This window comes from Chinchilla lanigera, unplaced genomic scaffold, assembly GCF_000276665.1.
Source record: "Chinchilla lanigera isolate Chin_1 unplaced genomic scaffold, ChiLan1.0 scaffold00021, whole genome shotgun sequence".
Classification (NCBI taxonomy): Eukaryota; Metazoa; Chordata; class Mammalia; order Rodentia; family Chinchillidae; genus Chinchilla; species Chinchilla lanigera.
The window spans coordinates 20,148,603-20,162,244 of record NW_004955422.1 but is presented as its reverse complement, the minus strand read 5'-3'; the positions used below and the strand labels follow the sequence as shown (position 1 = coordinate 20,162,244).

Below are 13,642 nucleotides of genomic sequence, written 5' to 3'. Positions count from 1 at the left end.
CTAGGATTACAGGCATGCACCGTCATGCCTGGCCCCTGTTTATCTTAGAACAAAAGATAAAATCATGATCATCCCTACAGTAGTCTCCGTCACCTTTTTTCTTTCTTTCTTTCTTTTTTTTTTTTTTGTCTTTTTGAGGCAGGGTCTCGCTATGCAGTTCAGGCTGGCCTTGTGCTCACTTTGTAGCCCAGGCTGCTCTCGAACTCGAGTCTCCGTCACCTTTTTATGGGTGACTTTTCTTCCCTTAAACCAAGACACAGTAGCGCTAGCTCCAGCATGTTCTCCACACTCCAACTGGAAACACGCACAGCTGCTACTGTGCTCCTGGTCGCGGCCACTGTTCCCAGCGTAGGCACTGACTTCCCCAGTCATTCCCTGCAATCCCTCTCTGCAGAGTGGCTGAGCAGAATCCAGCCTGTTAAAGCCAGTAGTTGTTCCACAGCCTGACTTAGTCCCTTTCTCATGGCTGGGACAAAATACCTGCAGCTTAAAGGAGGAGAGGTTTACTTTTGCTCATGGTTCCAGTCCATGGTCACCTGGCTCCAAGGTAGAAACAGGATGGCAGAGGGGCCTGCTGGAAGAAGGTGCTGGAAACCAGGAAGCAGGGAGAGCGAAGAGGGGCGGGGGACAAGAATACACCCCAGGCCACGCCCCCAACGCCCCGCCTCCAACCAGGCCCCGCCTCCTAAATAGCACGTTCTGCTAATGAACACACTGAGTATAGCGCCTCCACCAGCCAGTCGTCTTCCAAACACAAGACTTTCGGGGAAACTTTATTTATTTACTTTTTTTTTTTGAGACAGGGTCTCACTATGTAGTACAGGCTGGTCTCGAACTCATGGCAATCCTCCAGCGTCAGTCTTCCAAATTTGGGGAAATTTTAAGTCTAAACTCTAACCCATCCACTTGGCCCATACCAGCTTCGAATTCACCAACACAAGCAGCAACCATAAAAACATTGCCGGGCGTGGTGGCGCATGCCTGTAATCCCAGCACTCGGGAGGCTGAGGCAGGGGGATCGTTGTGAGTTCGAGACCAGCCTGGGCTACAAAGTGAGCTCAAGGCTGGCCTGAACTGCATAGGGAGACCCTGTGTCAAAAAAAGACAAAAACAAAAACAAAAACAAAAACAAAAAAACATCAAAACATCGAAGTCAGCCTGAGAGGTGCCTGTAATCAGGGGTATAAAGTTTGTGTACCTTGGAGCATCAATAATAGTCATATATTTGTTGGTCTCAATTTTCCACAGAAAGCTGGGCATAGTGATGCATGCCTGTGATCCCAGCACTCAGGAGGATGAGGCAGGAGGAGCGTCACTAGTTCAAGGCTAGTCTGGGCTATATCAAAGTCATCCTGACCTACATAGTGAGATCCTGTCTCAAAAAAAGTTTTTTTTTGTTTTCCACAGACATGTATCAGTGACAATACCAGCCAATCTCACATTCAGCTTTCAGGCTATCCAAGACTCAGGCACACTTGGAGTCCTTCTCCATCTCAGAAGCCTCAAATCTTTCAGTAGTTCTTTTCTTTTTCTTTTTCCTTTTGTTTTAAAATAGCCTAGCTAGATAGTCCAGGCTGGCCTCAAACTTGCTATCCTGCTGCCTCAGCCTCCCAAAAGCTAAAATTACAGGCATGCCCCCACATCTGGTTTCAGTGGTTCTTTTAGCCATCCCCCTGTGGTTCTAAACGGACTTGCTGGTAGAGCGCACTTGCCTGAACCTACATGTTCAGTGATAGTGCAGACAGGTCTTTTCCTTTCTCATTCTGGTTTTGATGCAGCGGTGGTTTTCACTGTGCTGGTGTGCTGGCAGCAAACCCATTAGGAAAAGCTTCATAGCCTACGATGAATGTGTTCATTATGTATGGCAAATGTGTACTAACACAAAAGAAAAAGGCCTTGCGCTCACGCTCACAGATTTTATTGTCATTGATTCTTTTTTTTTTTTTTTTTGTCACTGATTCTTTGAGGTTCTTTTGCTTGACTCAGAAATCATGAATGGGCAAAGTGAAGCTCTGCGTGATGCTACAGGTCAACCGCAGTCAGTGCTGATGGCAACAGTCAATACCACCAGCTGTTGGTCTCTGCCACTGCCAGCCACCATTGTTTGACACCAGCTTGTGCTGGATCCCCTCAACTCTGCTGGTTGCTGCTCTTTGTTGCCTGCTGGTCTCTAAAACTCTTCAGGGCTTAAAAAACAACAACAACAAAAAAAACCTCTCTACTTCTTATTCTTCTTCCTATTTTTTTGTTTGTTTGTTTGTTTCTTTTTTGGTACCAGGAATTGAATTCAGAACCTTGCGTTTGCCAGGCAGGTGCTTGTGTCACTGAGCTACATCCCCAGTCTTTCTTCTTCCCTTTAAAGCAACCATTCTGTCACACTACTCAGGATAGGTCTACAGGATCTTCAGAGCCTACCTGAAAAATAAAATCCAGAGAGGATTTACATGACCACCCAAAAGAGGCTTTATTTTAGTAGGACCTGTGCTGCTGGTCAGTAACACCAGAGCGGGGGCTGGGAGGAGACTGAGGGGGGTGCTGTTTACAAAGGGCTGCAAAGCCTGTGATTCATCCAAGGGAATGCAGAGTGGCCAGGACAGCTGCAGCTGTCATGGCAGCAGTTCAAGGAAATGTGAGGGGGACAGGAGCTGTTTGACTGACAGCAGAGTCACATTGCCACCAAAAATGACAGGTCAAAACAGAAGAATCTGGTCGGGCATGGTGGCACATGCCTGTAATCCCAGCACTCGGGAGGCTGAGGCAGGAGGACTGCCACAAATTCGAGACCAGCCTGAGCTACAAAGTGAGCTCAAGGCCAGCCTGAACTGCATAGTGAGACCTTGTTTAAAACAAAAAACAAAAAACCAGAAAGATCTTCAGGAGGACTAGCTGTGTTCATCACAGTTTACTGGGGTTTGGGTGAGGTTGGGTATGTTTTAGATATATTTTATTTTAGTTTTGGTTTATTGAGGCAAGGTCTTGCTGTGTAGTCCAAGGTGGCCTTGAACTTGCTATGTAGGTCAGGCTGGCCTTGAACTCAGCGATCCTCCTGCCTCGCCTCCTGAGTGCTGGGATTATAGACATACCCCTCAAGATTGGGTATGTTAATAGTGGGCCTGGATCCCTTTCTCCCTGCTCTTGGCCATGTCAGGGCCCCCCCCCCCCATACAAAAAAGGGATGTCAGCTTCTAGAGCGGCAGGAGTAGGGGAGGAACACTGTGGCTAACAGCGAAACCACACCTTGAGTCAGAGTGTCTGCAGGACAATGGCTTCTGAATAACTGGGGGGGACCCTGAGGCAAGTTGACCTAGGCCACGGGGGGGGGGGGGGGGGGGGGGGAGTGGACCGGGCATGGCAGTTTCGGCCCAAACGCCCTCTCTTCCTGCTTACTTGGAAAAGGGGGAGTATCGGGAGCTTCTGTTTCCCAGTATTATAAACGTCCCATTCTGCTGAGGAGACACTGAGGTTCAACCAGGTAAAATGAAACTCAGATAGCTAGTGAGAGCTGTGACTTCGAAGCCCTGACACTATCTTGCTCCTCTGGCATCCTTTCTGGTTCCCTGCTGCTTCCAGAAAAACGTGAACTAGGGAACGCTGAGGAGGGAGATCTGGAAATAATTTGGCTATGTCTGGGGCATACTGGACAACAAAAGTTGGGCATGATGACACGTGCTTGTAATCCCAGCTACTCAGGAGGCTGAGGTAGGAGGATCGCTTGACTCCAGGAGTTCGAAGTCAACCTGGGCAACATCGCAAGATCCCAGTTCAAAAATAATAAAAATAAAAAATTATGACCGGGGATGTAGCTCAGCGGCCCAGCGCTGCCTGCGTGGCAAGCGCGAGATCCTGAGTTCGATTCTGCTTTAAAAAGTTAATTAATTAATTTAAATAAAAATAGGGTGGATGGATGGAAGAAACAAAGCAGAGGATAAGTGGTTTGGAGTGCGAGGAGGGTTCATCCTGGGATAGGGTGGGTTCCACGGCCCGCAAAGTGTGGCCAGAACCTCCCCCACCAATCCTTACTCTCAAATTACCTGGGTTTACGTTTTACCAACAACAGGGAACTTGTCAGACGCTCCCTTGGCCGCGCGTACATAAAACGGCGTTGTCTTTTGCGACCAGCTCCCTGGGCCAGAAGAAGCAGGGCGCAGGCCCGGGCGGGGCGGCGGCGGCAGGAGGCGGAACCCGAGGGGCGGGGGCGGCGCCCGGGGGTCACAGCGGCTCGCCTAGGCCGTCATGTCTCGGCAGGCAAAAGATGACTTCCTGCGACACTACACAGTCTCCGACCCCAGGACCCACCCCAAGGGCTACACGGAATACAAAGTCACCGCGCAGGTGAGGTGGGGCCCCAGAGGGGACCGTACCCTTTTAAGGGAAACGGGCCGGTGTTTTACCTTAAGGCTGGGCGCCGCCGAAAGCTCCCCTTTCAGCCGGCAGAAATGCATTTCCCCTTTAAGGAGAGCCCGAAGTAGGAGAGTTCCTTCTCGACGTCGCCGGCGGGGGCGGGGCCACGGTAGGGCTTTGCCTTTTATAAACGCGCGTGGGTGGCTGCGGGGGGACCGGCTGTCCGCGCGCCCGTGGTGGTGTGGTGTCTGGGCGTTGCTGTGTGAATTTCTCTACGCTAACATGAAAGCTGTGGCTTAACTCAAATATTACTTCTGCAGCCTCTTGCAATAAGTTTAGATTTTTGGTTTATACTTAAGTAAAAGCGCTTTTAAAAATTTAATTACTTTTAATTTAAAAATTATACTGCTCTGTATTTTTTTGTCTATTTTGTTTTTTTGAGACAGCGTCTCGCTATGCAGTTCAGGCTGGCCTTGAGCTCACGTTGTAGCCCAGGCTGGCCTCGAACTTAAAACGATCCTCCTCCTTCTGCCTGCGAAGTGCAGGGATTACAGGGATGTGCCACCAGGCCCAGCTGTTTTGTCTTTTTGAGACAGGGTCTCACTGTGCAATTCAGGCTGGCCTTGAACTCACTGTGTAGCCCAGGCTGACCTGGAACTCCCATTGATCGTCCTGCCTCAGCCTGCCGAGTCCTGGGATTACAGGCCTGTGTGCCACCATGCCCAGCCAGATCAATAGTTTAAAAATCCATACACTTTCAAAAGGATTTGACTAAGTCTCCAATTGTATTATCATCTCAGGAAGTCAGTAGATAAAAGCCAAAAGTGATATTTGGAAGAATATTGTAAACTCATTTGGCACATGCCTATAATCCCAGCACTCGGGAGGCTGAGGCAGGAGGATCACTGTGAGTTCCAGAGCAGCCTAGGCTACATAGTTCAAGACCAGCCTGAACTACATGGCAAGGCCATCTCAAAAAGCAATATGCACCCCCACAAAAAAAAAACCCAAAATTGAAACACTGTATATAGAGATACGCAAGAAACCATAGAAAAAATAATACAGTAGTGTAAAGTTATGTCTGTAGAATGATATTCAGGAACTGGTAACAATGAAGGCCTCCAAGGAGACGAAAAGGTCGCTGGGGATGGTTGGCAGAAGACATTGTTTTTTGACTTTTGAAACAGTGGCTCATTATGCTAAATTTTTTTGGTGGGGGGCAGGGGACAGGGTCTCACTATGTAATTCAGGCTGACCTCGAACTCCTGATGATCCCCTTCTGCCTCAGCCTCAGTGCTAGGATTATACGTGTGTAACCACCATGCCTGACTCTCAGTGGTTTTTTTGTTTGTTTTTGGTACCCCCCCCCCATACTGGGAATCGAACTTATGAATCGAACTTATGACCTCGCGCTTGTCAGGCAGGCGCTGTGCCGCTGAGCTAAATCCCCAGCCCCTTCTCAGTGGTTTTCAAATATACTTTGTTTTTAGGCTCTGCGTGGTGGCCCACACCTGTAATTCTAGCCTTCAAGAGGCTGAGGCAGGAGGATCACTGGGAGTTTGAGGCCAACCTGGGGACTGCAACCAGGACCTCTGCACTGAGCTACATCCCCAGCTCCCCCCACCCCTTTTTAACATAGGGCCTTGCTAAGTCACTAAGTTGCCCAGCTGGGCTTGAACTTGCAGTTCTCCGGCCTCAGCCTCCTAAAGTGATGGGACTACAGGCATGGCCACCATAACCAACCAGTTTGGGTTTGTTTCTTTTTTATCTGAATATTTTAAGCATGCCTGTTATAAAAAGCCAAGGCCACGGTTTTGGCCCCAGCAGACTCCCTTGCTTGGGGTATGATCTTATCTGGGCCACATCCCCACTCTGAGCTTCCATGTTCTTATCTTTTAGGTAGCCATGTTCTTCATTTCTGCCTTACTGGGATCTAGGAGAAGGAACACTGTTTTGCAAACCTCCCCGTCCTCCAAACTGCAAGACATGATTTTAAAATTAATTATTGTTATTTAAAAGTCTAAGCCAGGTGTGGTGGCACACTCTTGTAATCCCAGCACTCGGGAGGCTGAGGCAGGAGGATCCTTGCGAGTTCGAGGCCAGCCTGGGCTACGAAGTGAGCTCAAGGCCAGCCTGAACTGCATAGGGAGACCCTGTCTTGAAAAAAGACCAAAAAAAAAGAGAAACTGAGGTGCATGATAGAAAAGTTGCTTAAAGTTACACTCAAAGCCTTAAAGCAAGGATACCTTGATGCCAAAGGGCACTGTCCCTTTGAGGGGGCCTGGGAGCCCCCTCGGGCTTCGTCCAGCTTTCAGAGAGCAATGGGGGGGTCATATGCCAGCCTCAGATCTCACCTGGATCTTGCTTTTTCTTTTTCAGTTCATCTCAAAGAAGGATCCTGAGGATATCAAAGAGGTGAGACTCCTGTGAGGGAGGGGGACCATCCCTCAGTTTCAGGTCTGGAAACAGGAAGGGAGCAGCTGGTACCTGGGAGAACACCACCCCCTGCCCTCTTCTCACAGACTGGGCACAACTGGACATGGCAAGGTACCTCCCACCCTCTGGCCTCACACCCCCCGTAGGTGGTGGTCTGGAAGCGGTACAGTGACTTCCGCAAGCTGCACGGGGACCTGGCCTATACCCACCGCAACCTCTTTCGCCGCCTGGAGGAGTTCCCGGCCTTCCCCCGCGCCCAGGTTTTCGGTGAGCTTCAGAGCTGAGCCCTCGGGCCCAAGGCGAGGGAGAGGTGGGCCCGGGGACCTCGGCCAGTGGGGGCTGGAGAAGGAGGGCCTGGAAGTCTGGGCAGAGCCACCTTGGAGGTCTGGACGGGCCCTCAGAGATGGACATACTTGACAGATGGGGACACTGAGGCTCCGAGCGGCCTAACCCGTTTTGTGCATTGGGGCCTGGGACATTCCTATCTTTATTAGCCCAGTTTTTAAGATGAGGAAACTGAGGGCCTTGGGCGGGGTCTTGGTCCATTTTCAGTTGATAATAACACAGTACCAAGAAAAAAAACAGTACTACAAATTGGGGGATCTGTAGAGAAGAGAGGTTTGTTGGTGCACGGTTCTGATCCGCGGTTCCGGTCCACAGTCTAGGGGCAGCGTCTAGTGATGGCCTTCTCCCTGGCAGACCCAAGAGGCACAGGGCCTCACATGGCCACCAGAGGCAGGGTGAAACCTCTCCAGAGGCACATGAGAAACCTCTCCATACTGACTTACAGTGCACCCACTCTCCAAATAACCCCTTCACTGTAAATCGCGGAATTGCACAAATCCCAGACTCACACGAGATAGTCTTAAAGCAAGGTGAATGGCTGCAGCTGCCATTTGATGCCAGGCCAGGGGGAACAGCAGGCTCCTCATCCGGGTAGCACCAGTGACTAAGATAGGGTTAGAGATCTCTGCACGGCACCTAGAACTGAGCAGTGAAACTGCTGCTTGCTGTGTGACCTCAGGCAAGTCCCTTCCCTGCTCCGAGCCTTTCTTTCCACATCACTGTATCAAAGCCAAATGAAGAGGTTTTTGCTTCTTGTTGATTACCTGTCTCCCTGTCTGTGACTCGAAATCCTTGAGGCCAGCCGGGTGTGGTGGCGCATGCCTGTAATCCCAGCACTCTGGAGGCTGAGGCAGAAGGATCGTTGCAAGTTCGAGACCAGCCTGGGCTACATAGTGAGCTCAAGGCCAGCCTGAACTGCATAGTGAGACCCTGTCTCAAGAAGACCAAAAAAAAAAACAAAAAAAAAACGAAAGAAAGAAATCCTTGAGGCCAGGGGCTGTGCTTCTTTCTTGCACATCCCTGAACCCAGCACAGCAGTGCTCAGTAAACCCCTGTGAAAATGCATGAGGAGGTGGCTCCCTCCCGGAGGAGCCGGGGAAGGCCCCAGGGAGAGTCGGGAGGAGACCAGAACATGCTCAGAGCTTCCCAGGTCCAAGCAGGACAGCGGGCTTCGGGGCCAGAAGCCCCTGTGGTCACTGTTGCCCACTTGTCCCTGCAGGCCGGTTTGAGGCCTCGGTGATTGAGGAACGGCGAAAGGCGGCTGAGGACTTGCTTCGCTTCACTGTGCACATCCCTGCGCTCAACAACAGCCCCCAACTCAAAGAGTTCTTCCGGGTACGCGTGCCGTTCTTCCACCCTTCCACCCCTCCGCGCCTGGGAAGCCTGCCTGCCACACCGCACCCCTGATCCCCACCACTGGCCTTTCTGTCCTGCAGGGTGGGGAGGTGACAAGGCCCTCCGAAGTATCCAGGGACCTGCACATCCTGCCACCCCCTCTGATCCCCACGCCACCCCCCGATGATCCCCGGCTCCCCCAGCCACTCCCTGTGGAAGGAAGGGGCCTGGAAGAGTTGGAGGTGCCAGGTACATCAGAACTGGGGAGGGACTCAGGACTGGGGCGGGGGTCCCAGGTGGGATGTGGGGAGTCATACTTCCGCCTCAGTGATCTTACTGAAAAGCCTGGGCTCAGCTCTGCCACTTAGCCACTGAAGAACTTTGGACGGGTTATTTTCCTTCTCTGAGCTTTAGTTTCTTTATCTGTAAAATGGGCACAAATCCTAATAGGCTTGTTCTACACGCATGGTTGCTGAAGGACTCAGTGAGAAGGTGGTTCCAGTTTGACAGCTGGGCAGTGGTAAGTGTGGCACTGATGTCCCTGCTGGTCTCTCCTCAGCGGACCCCCCACCATCCAGCCCTGCACAGGAGGCCTTGGATCTCCTCTTCAGCTGTGGTAGCGCGGAGGAGACGTCAGGCTCCCCTGCCAGGGGTCCCCTCTCTGAGGCTGAGCTCGCCCTTTTTGACCCCTTCTCTAAGGAAGGTAATGAGTGGAGGTAGATGGAGCAGAGGCTGGGGTAGGTGCTCCTGGGGCCAGGGAGGGAGGCTAGGCCCCCGCCAGCCTGGATGGCGCCTGTGTAAATCCAGGAAGGGCACCCTGGGCAACGCACCCCGCAGAGTGGGCAGCCTCGGTGCGCATCTGAAGCTCTTTCCCAGGTGCCGCAGCCCCAACCCAGGGCTGGTGGTCTGGAGAGCTGGACGCCCCTGTATGGTGAGCGCGGGGGGAAAAAGGAGCCGCACTGTTTCCCGCGGTGGTCCCTCCTCTGAAAGCACCCGGGGAACAGGCCCACATTGCTCTGGGGGGTTTCAGCTGTAGCCATGGGAAGCCCCTCTGGAGACCTGGAGCCGCTGCTGGCCTAGGGGTCACAGAGACAGAAAGGCTCTGCTGTGCAGATGAGGGTCCTGAGCGCCTTCCTTCTCTGAGACCTCGGACCTGACAGTCTGCAGTGCAGAGACACTGGGCATTTTCAGCCTGAGACTCATCAAATTTATGCTCTAACTGCAATCTGGATCTGATGTCACTTCAGGAGAACCATTTAATAGTTACTTTTTTGATTCTTCAAGAGTGTTTTTAAGCCCTTTTTGTTGGCTTTCCTTCTTGGCCCAGAAGACCCTGGACTTCTGGATCAGTTTCAGGAACCTGAAGTCTCACACAGGGACAGGAAAGGTGTGGGCAGTCCGAGTCAGGATGTCAGCTTCCCAACTTGCCCGCAGCCTCACTGGCTCCGGCCTGACCAGTGACCCAGCTCGCGGGCCTGCTGACCAGAGTGTGAGGAGCAGCCTTTTACCCAGGGGCTTGTGTGTGTCTGGAAAGCATTCCGTCCCTGGGTTACACCCCTGGCCTCTTTTTTTTGTTGTTGTTGAAACCGTCTCACTAAGTTGCCCATGCTGGCTTCAAACTCATGAGCTCAAGTGATCCTTCTGCTTCAGCCCCAAGAGTAGCTGGGACCACAAGCACAGCACCACACCCTGGCTACTTTTCTTTCTTCTTCACTGTCATCTTCATCATCAGCCTCCTTTTCCCTCCCGCTCCCTCTCTCCTTCCCCTCCTCTTCTCCTCTTCCCCTCCTCCTGTTTCTTTCTATTTCTTTCTCCTTCTTCTTCCTGCTCTTGTGTGTGGGGATGGAATCCAGGGACACATCTAGGGAAGCGCTCTAATCCTCAGCTACACCCTTGGTCCCTGGCTACTTTTTTTTTTTTTTTTTTTTTTTTGTACCAGAAATTGAGCTCAGGACCTTGTGCTTGCCAGGCAGGCGCTTGTACCACTGCCAGGCAGGCGCTTGTGCCACTGAGCGATACCCCGGCCCCTGGCTGCTTTCTTACTCTGCTTCTTCCCCTCCTTCCTGCTTGGGGTTGAGGAGGGGGAAGAAGGTTCTGGAGGTGGTATTGCTGGGGCTGCCCCCGCTGTACCTGACCTCTGAGGACAGGTGTCCAGGCACTTGGTCCTTGCCCAGCCAAGCCCCCTGGGGGCCCCGGTGGAGGGCTGCTTGGAGGGAGTTTTGTAAGGCCCTCCCAGGCAGTGCCCATGAGTCCTTCCCTCTGCCCATGGAAAAATTCCCGGGTCCTTGTCCCTGTCCCCCCTGTTGAAGTTGGTGTGCCGAGAGGTACAAGCTCCTGGGCGCAGGTAGTCAGGGCCCTCAACTCTTCTGCTCGTTGTCCCTGAGCAACACAGGGAGGACTTAGACTGGGAGGGGCGGCATCCTCTTGTCTGTCTGCAGGAGGCCCTCACAGGACTCCCCACTTGGTAGAGCTGGAGAGATGCCCACCCCTGCCCACCCTGGGATGGGCTACCATGGTACTCTTTGCTCCTATACTCTCTGCAAAACTCTCTTCATCAAAAACTCACCCAGTCTTTGCTGCCGGAAGATGTCTGAGCCAGCCCTGGGAATATAATGAGCCCCTCATTTGGGAGCCTCAGGTCAAATCCAAGATCTCAGAAAAGCTGGGTGTAGCTCGGTGGTAGAGCTCTTAGCATTTGTGAGGCCCTGGGTTCCATCTCCAGCACTGCAAAAAATGCACTGAGATTCTCTAAATTCATTATTCTGAGATGATTCCAAGGCTTGGAGCATTTCTATCTTTGGCCACTGTAGGTGGTTTACCATCCTTAAGTTGAATTTTGCAGTGGGAATTCTTGGATGTATAGACCAAGTGGAGTCAGGAAGGAAATAGGAGCAGTGACCCAGAAGCTAATGTGAATGTTTACTCAAAGAAATAATTAGGAGGGTAAGACTGAATTTGCAAAAGTACTTGAACCCCACCAACCAAAGAGGGCCTAGATAATTCACTATACAGAGGTGATTTCTGGGTTGCCCAAGCTTTGCTGCCTTCCACTGGGGACAGACTGGCCCCTCGATGGGTGAGAGGAGTCTGGGTGTTGGCAGTGGGCCCAGGGAAAGGAAGAGCCCATCCAGTGAGTCTTCCCTGTCTGGTTGCAGAAGGTACAGGTCCCAGCCCCACCCACGTAGGTGAACTGGCAGCCATGGAAGTAGAGTCCAAAAGCCTGGACCAGGAACCCTGGGAGCCAGGAGGACAGGACGAGGAAGAGGAAGAGGAAAGAGGGCCCACTCCTGCCTATCTGAGTCAGGCCACAGAGCGCATCACCCAGGCCCTTCGGGATGAGAAGACAGGTGCCTACCCTGCTGCCCTCCAAGCCTACCGAGATGGCGTGCACATCCTGCTGCAAGGGGTGCCCAGTAAGTGGGGGCCAGAGCACAGAGGGGCGGGTGTGAGTCCAGATTGTGCGGGGAGGGAAAGTAAAAGGCAGTTACAGCCCCAGGAGCCCCTGCTTCCCACTGACCAGCCACATAACATCGGGAGATTTTTTTAACTTCCTATAGTCCCAGTGGGAGAAGAGACACTGGCTTTCAGGACGGGGACACAGGACGATACTCTGGGATTCTGAAGCAGCTGGGCCAGGTTCCTAAGCTGAGCCAGGCTCTCTCTGCAGGTGACCCATCCCCTGCCCGCCGGGAAGGAGTGAAGAAGAAGGCAGCTGAGTACCTGAAGCGAGCAGAGGAGATCCTGCACCTGCACCTGTCCCAGCTGCCACCCTGAGGGGGAGTGGCCCTCCCAGGGACTGCAGTTCAAGCACTGCCAGCCTCCCTCCTCCTGTCCCCAGCGCCTGACCCCACATCCTGGTCTTGTAACTCCAGGGGCCATTTCTGTGTGTAACTGGACCAAGAATGAGGAAAGGAATGCCTTCTCAGCTCCCTGCCTGTCCACCTCCTTGGGATCGGGGACCCACACTTCTGATCCTGCCTGTCTCTATCTTGCTGTGTCAGCAGCAGCTCCAGCCTATCAGTTACCAGCGTAGAACTGTGGTCTGTAAACTGCAGCCTACAGTCCCATCTGGCCCACTGCCTTCTTTTGTAAGACCCATGAGCTAGAATGTTTTTTACATTTTTTTAATGGTTGGGAAAGAAAAAACATGCAGTGACAAGTGAAACTTTAAATATCTATGAATAAAAATCTGTCAGAACACAACCAGGTCCATTCTCATAGTGTCTGTGGCTGTGTTCATTCTCCTACCAAAGTTGAATATTTGAGACCTGCAGATCCCCAAATGTTTTCAACCTGGCTCTGTAGAGTTTGTTGACTTCTGATATAGAAAGAATATCTTCAGGGAGGTAGTACAGTACAGTAGGCCAATAAGCCAGTTTTTTTGGGTAACAGGGATAAGGAGAAACCTAAACCAGGCATACACCGCCACTCTGGGAGGCTGAGACAGGAAGATCACAAATTCAAGCCCAGGCTGGACAATTTGGAGAGACCCCCATAAAAAGAAAAGGGTAGGGGAACGTAACTCAGTGCAAGGGCCCTGGGTTCAATCTCCAGAACACACGCGCACACACACACACACACAAAATACGAACTAGAGGAGAAAACGTGTACAAATTTTTCAGGTCCTAGAGTTATAGATATTTTAAAGGGACAAAGCACAGCATGGCGGGAAAGGCGGGGCCATGTTGCTGCCCCGCCCCTCGCTTAGCGGTTGGTTGCGGAAGGAACTACCCACTGGCGTTTCAGGGCTCGCCCAGGCCCCCGTCGCGGTGCATTATGGGGAGCGTAGTGTCCGTGGAGCTCACCGGCGTGGGCGTGACGGACTACACCGCTTTGCATCTCGGGAGGCCGCGCTCACCAACTTCTGCTAAGAGGGCGGCGGGGACGGCGGAGGTCCGCTGGAGCGCGAGGAAGCGCTCAGCCGGGCCCGCCCGGCTCCTTCTCTCTCGCGGGCCGAGAACCCGGTGGGCCTTCGGAAAAATTGGGCGTCCGGCCGCCTCCCTGCCAGGGTTGCTGAGCGCCCACCCTCTTCCCGCAGCCCAGCGATGCCCGGCTGCGAGCTACCCCAGGGCATCTGCCCGGATATGTGCCCGGCCGCCGAGCGCGCCGAGCGCGAAAGAGAGCGCCGCCTTCACCGCTTGGAGGTGGCGCCCGGGTGCCGCGGGGGCCCGCCGCGCGCCGATCC

At 52.7% G+C, this 13,642-nt stretch overlaps 2 protein-coding genes across 2 annotated transcripts in view; both read left to right on the top strand.

Annotated features, from left to right (window-relative positions):
- Window positions 1-4,168: 4,168 nt before the first annotated feature.
- On the top strand, window positions 4,169-12,675 carry Snx15 (sorting nexin 15). The gene is made up of 8 exons (XM_005384526.2): window positions 4,169-4,332; window positions 6,721-6,756; window positions 6,924-7,044; window positions 8,342-8,457; window positions 8,559-8,706; window positions 9,017-9,160; window positions 11,613-11,870; window positions 12,125-12,675. The coding sequence occupies exons 1-8, from the start codon at window positions 4,234-4,236 to the stop codon at window positions 12,229-12,231; spliced, it is 1,029 nt and encodes a 342-aa protein (XP_005384583.1). The 5' UTR covers window positions 4,169-4,233; the 3' UTR covers window positions 12,232-12,675.
- A 417-nt stretch (window positions 12,676-13,092) lies between these two features.
- Window positions 13,093-13,642, top strand: part of Sac3d1 (SAC3 domain containing 1) — a gene marked incomplete in the record, with an annotated part of 2,794 nt that continues 2,244 nt past the window's right edge. Inside the window, 1 exon segment of the mRNA XM_013514235.1 lies at window positions 13,093-13,642. Within this exon segment, the coding sequence (XP_013369689.1) occupies window positions 13,503-13,642 (140 nt within the window).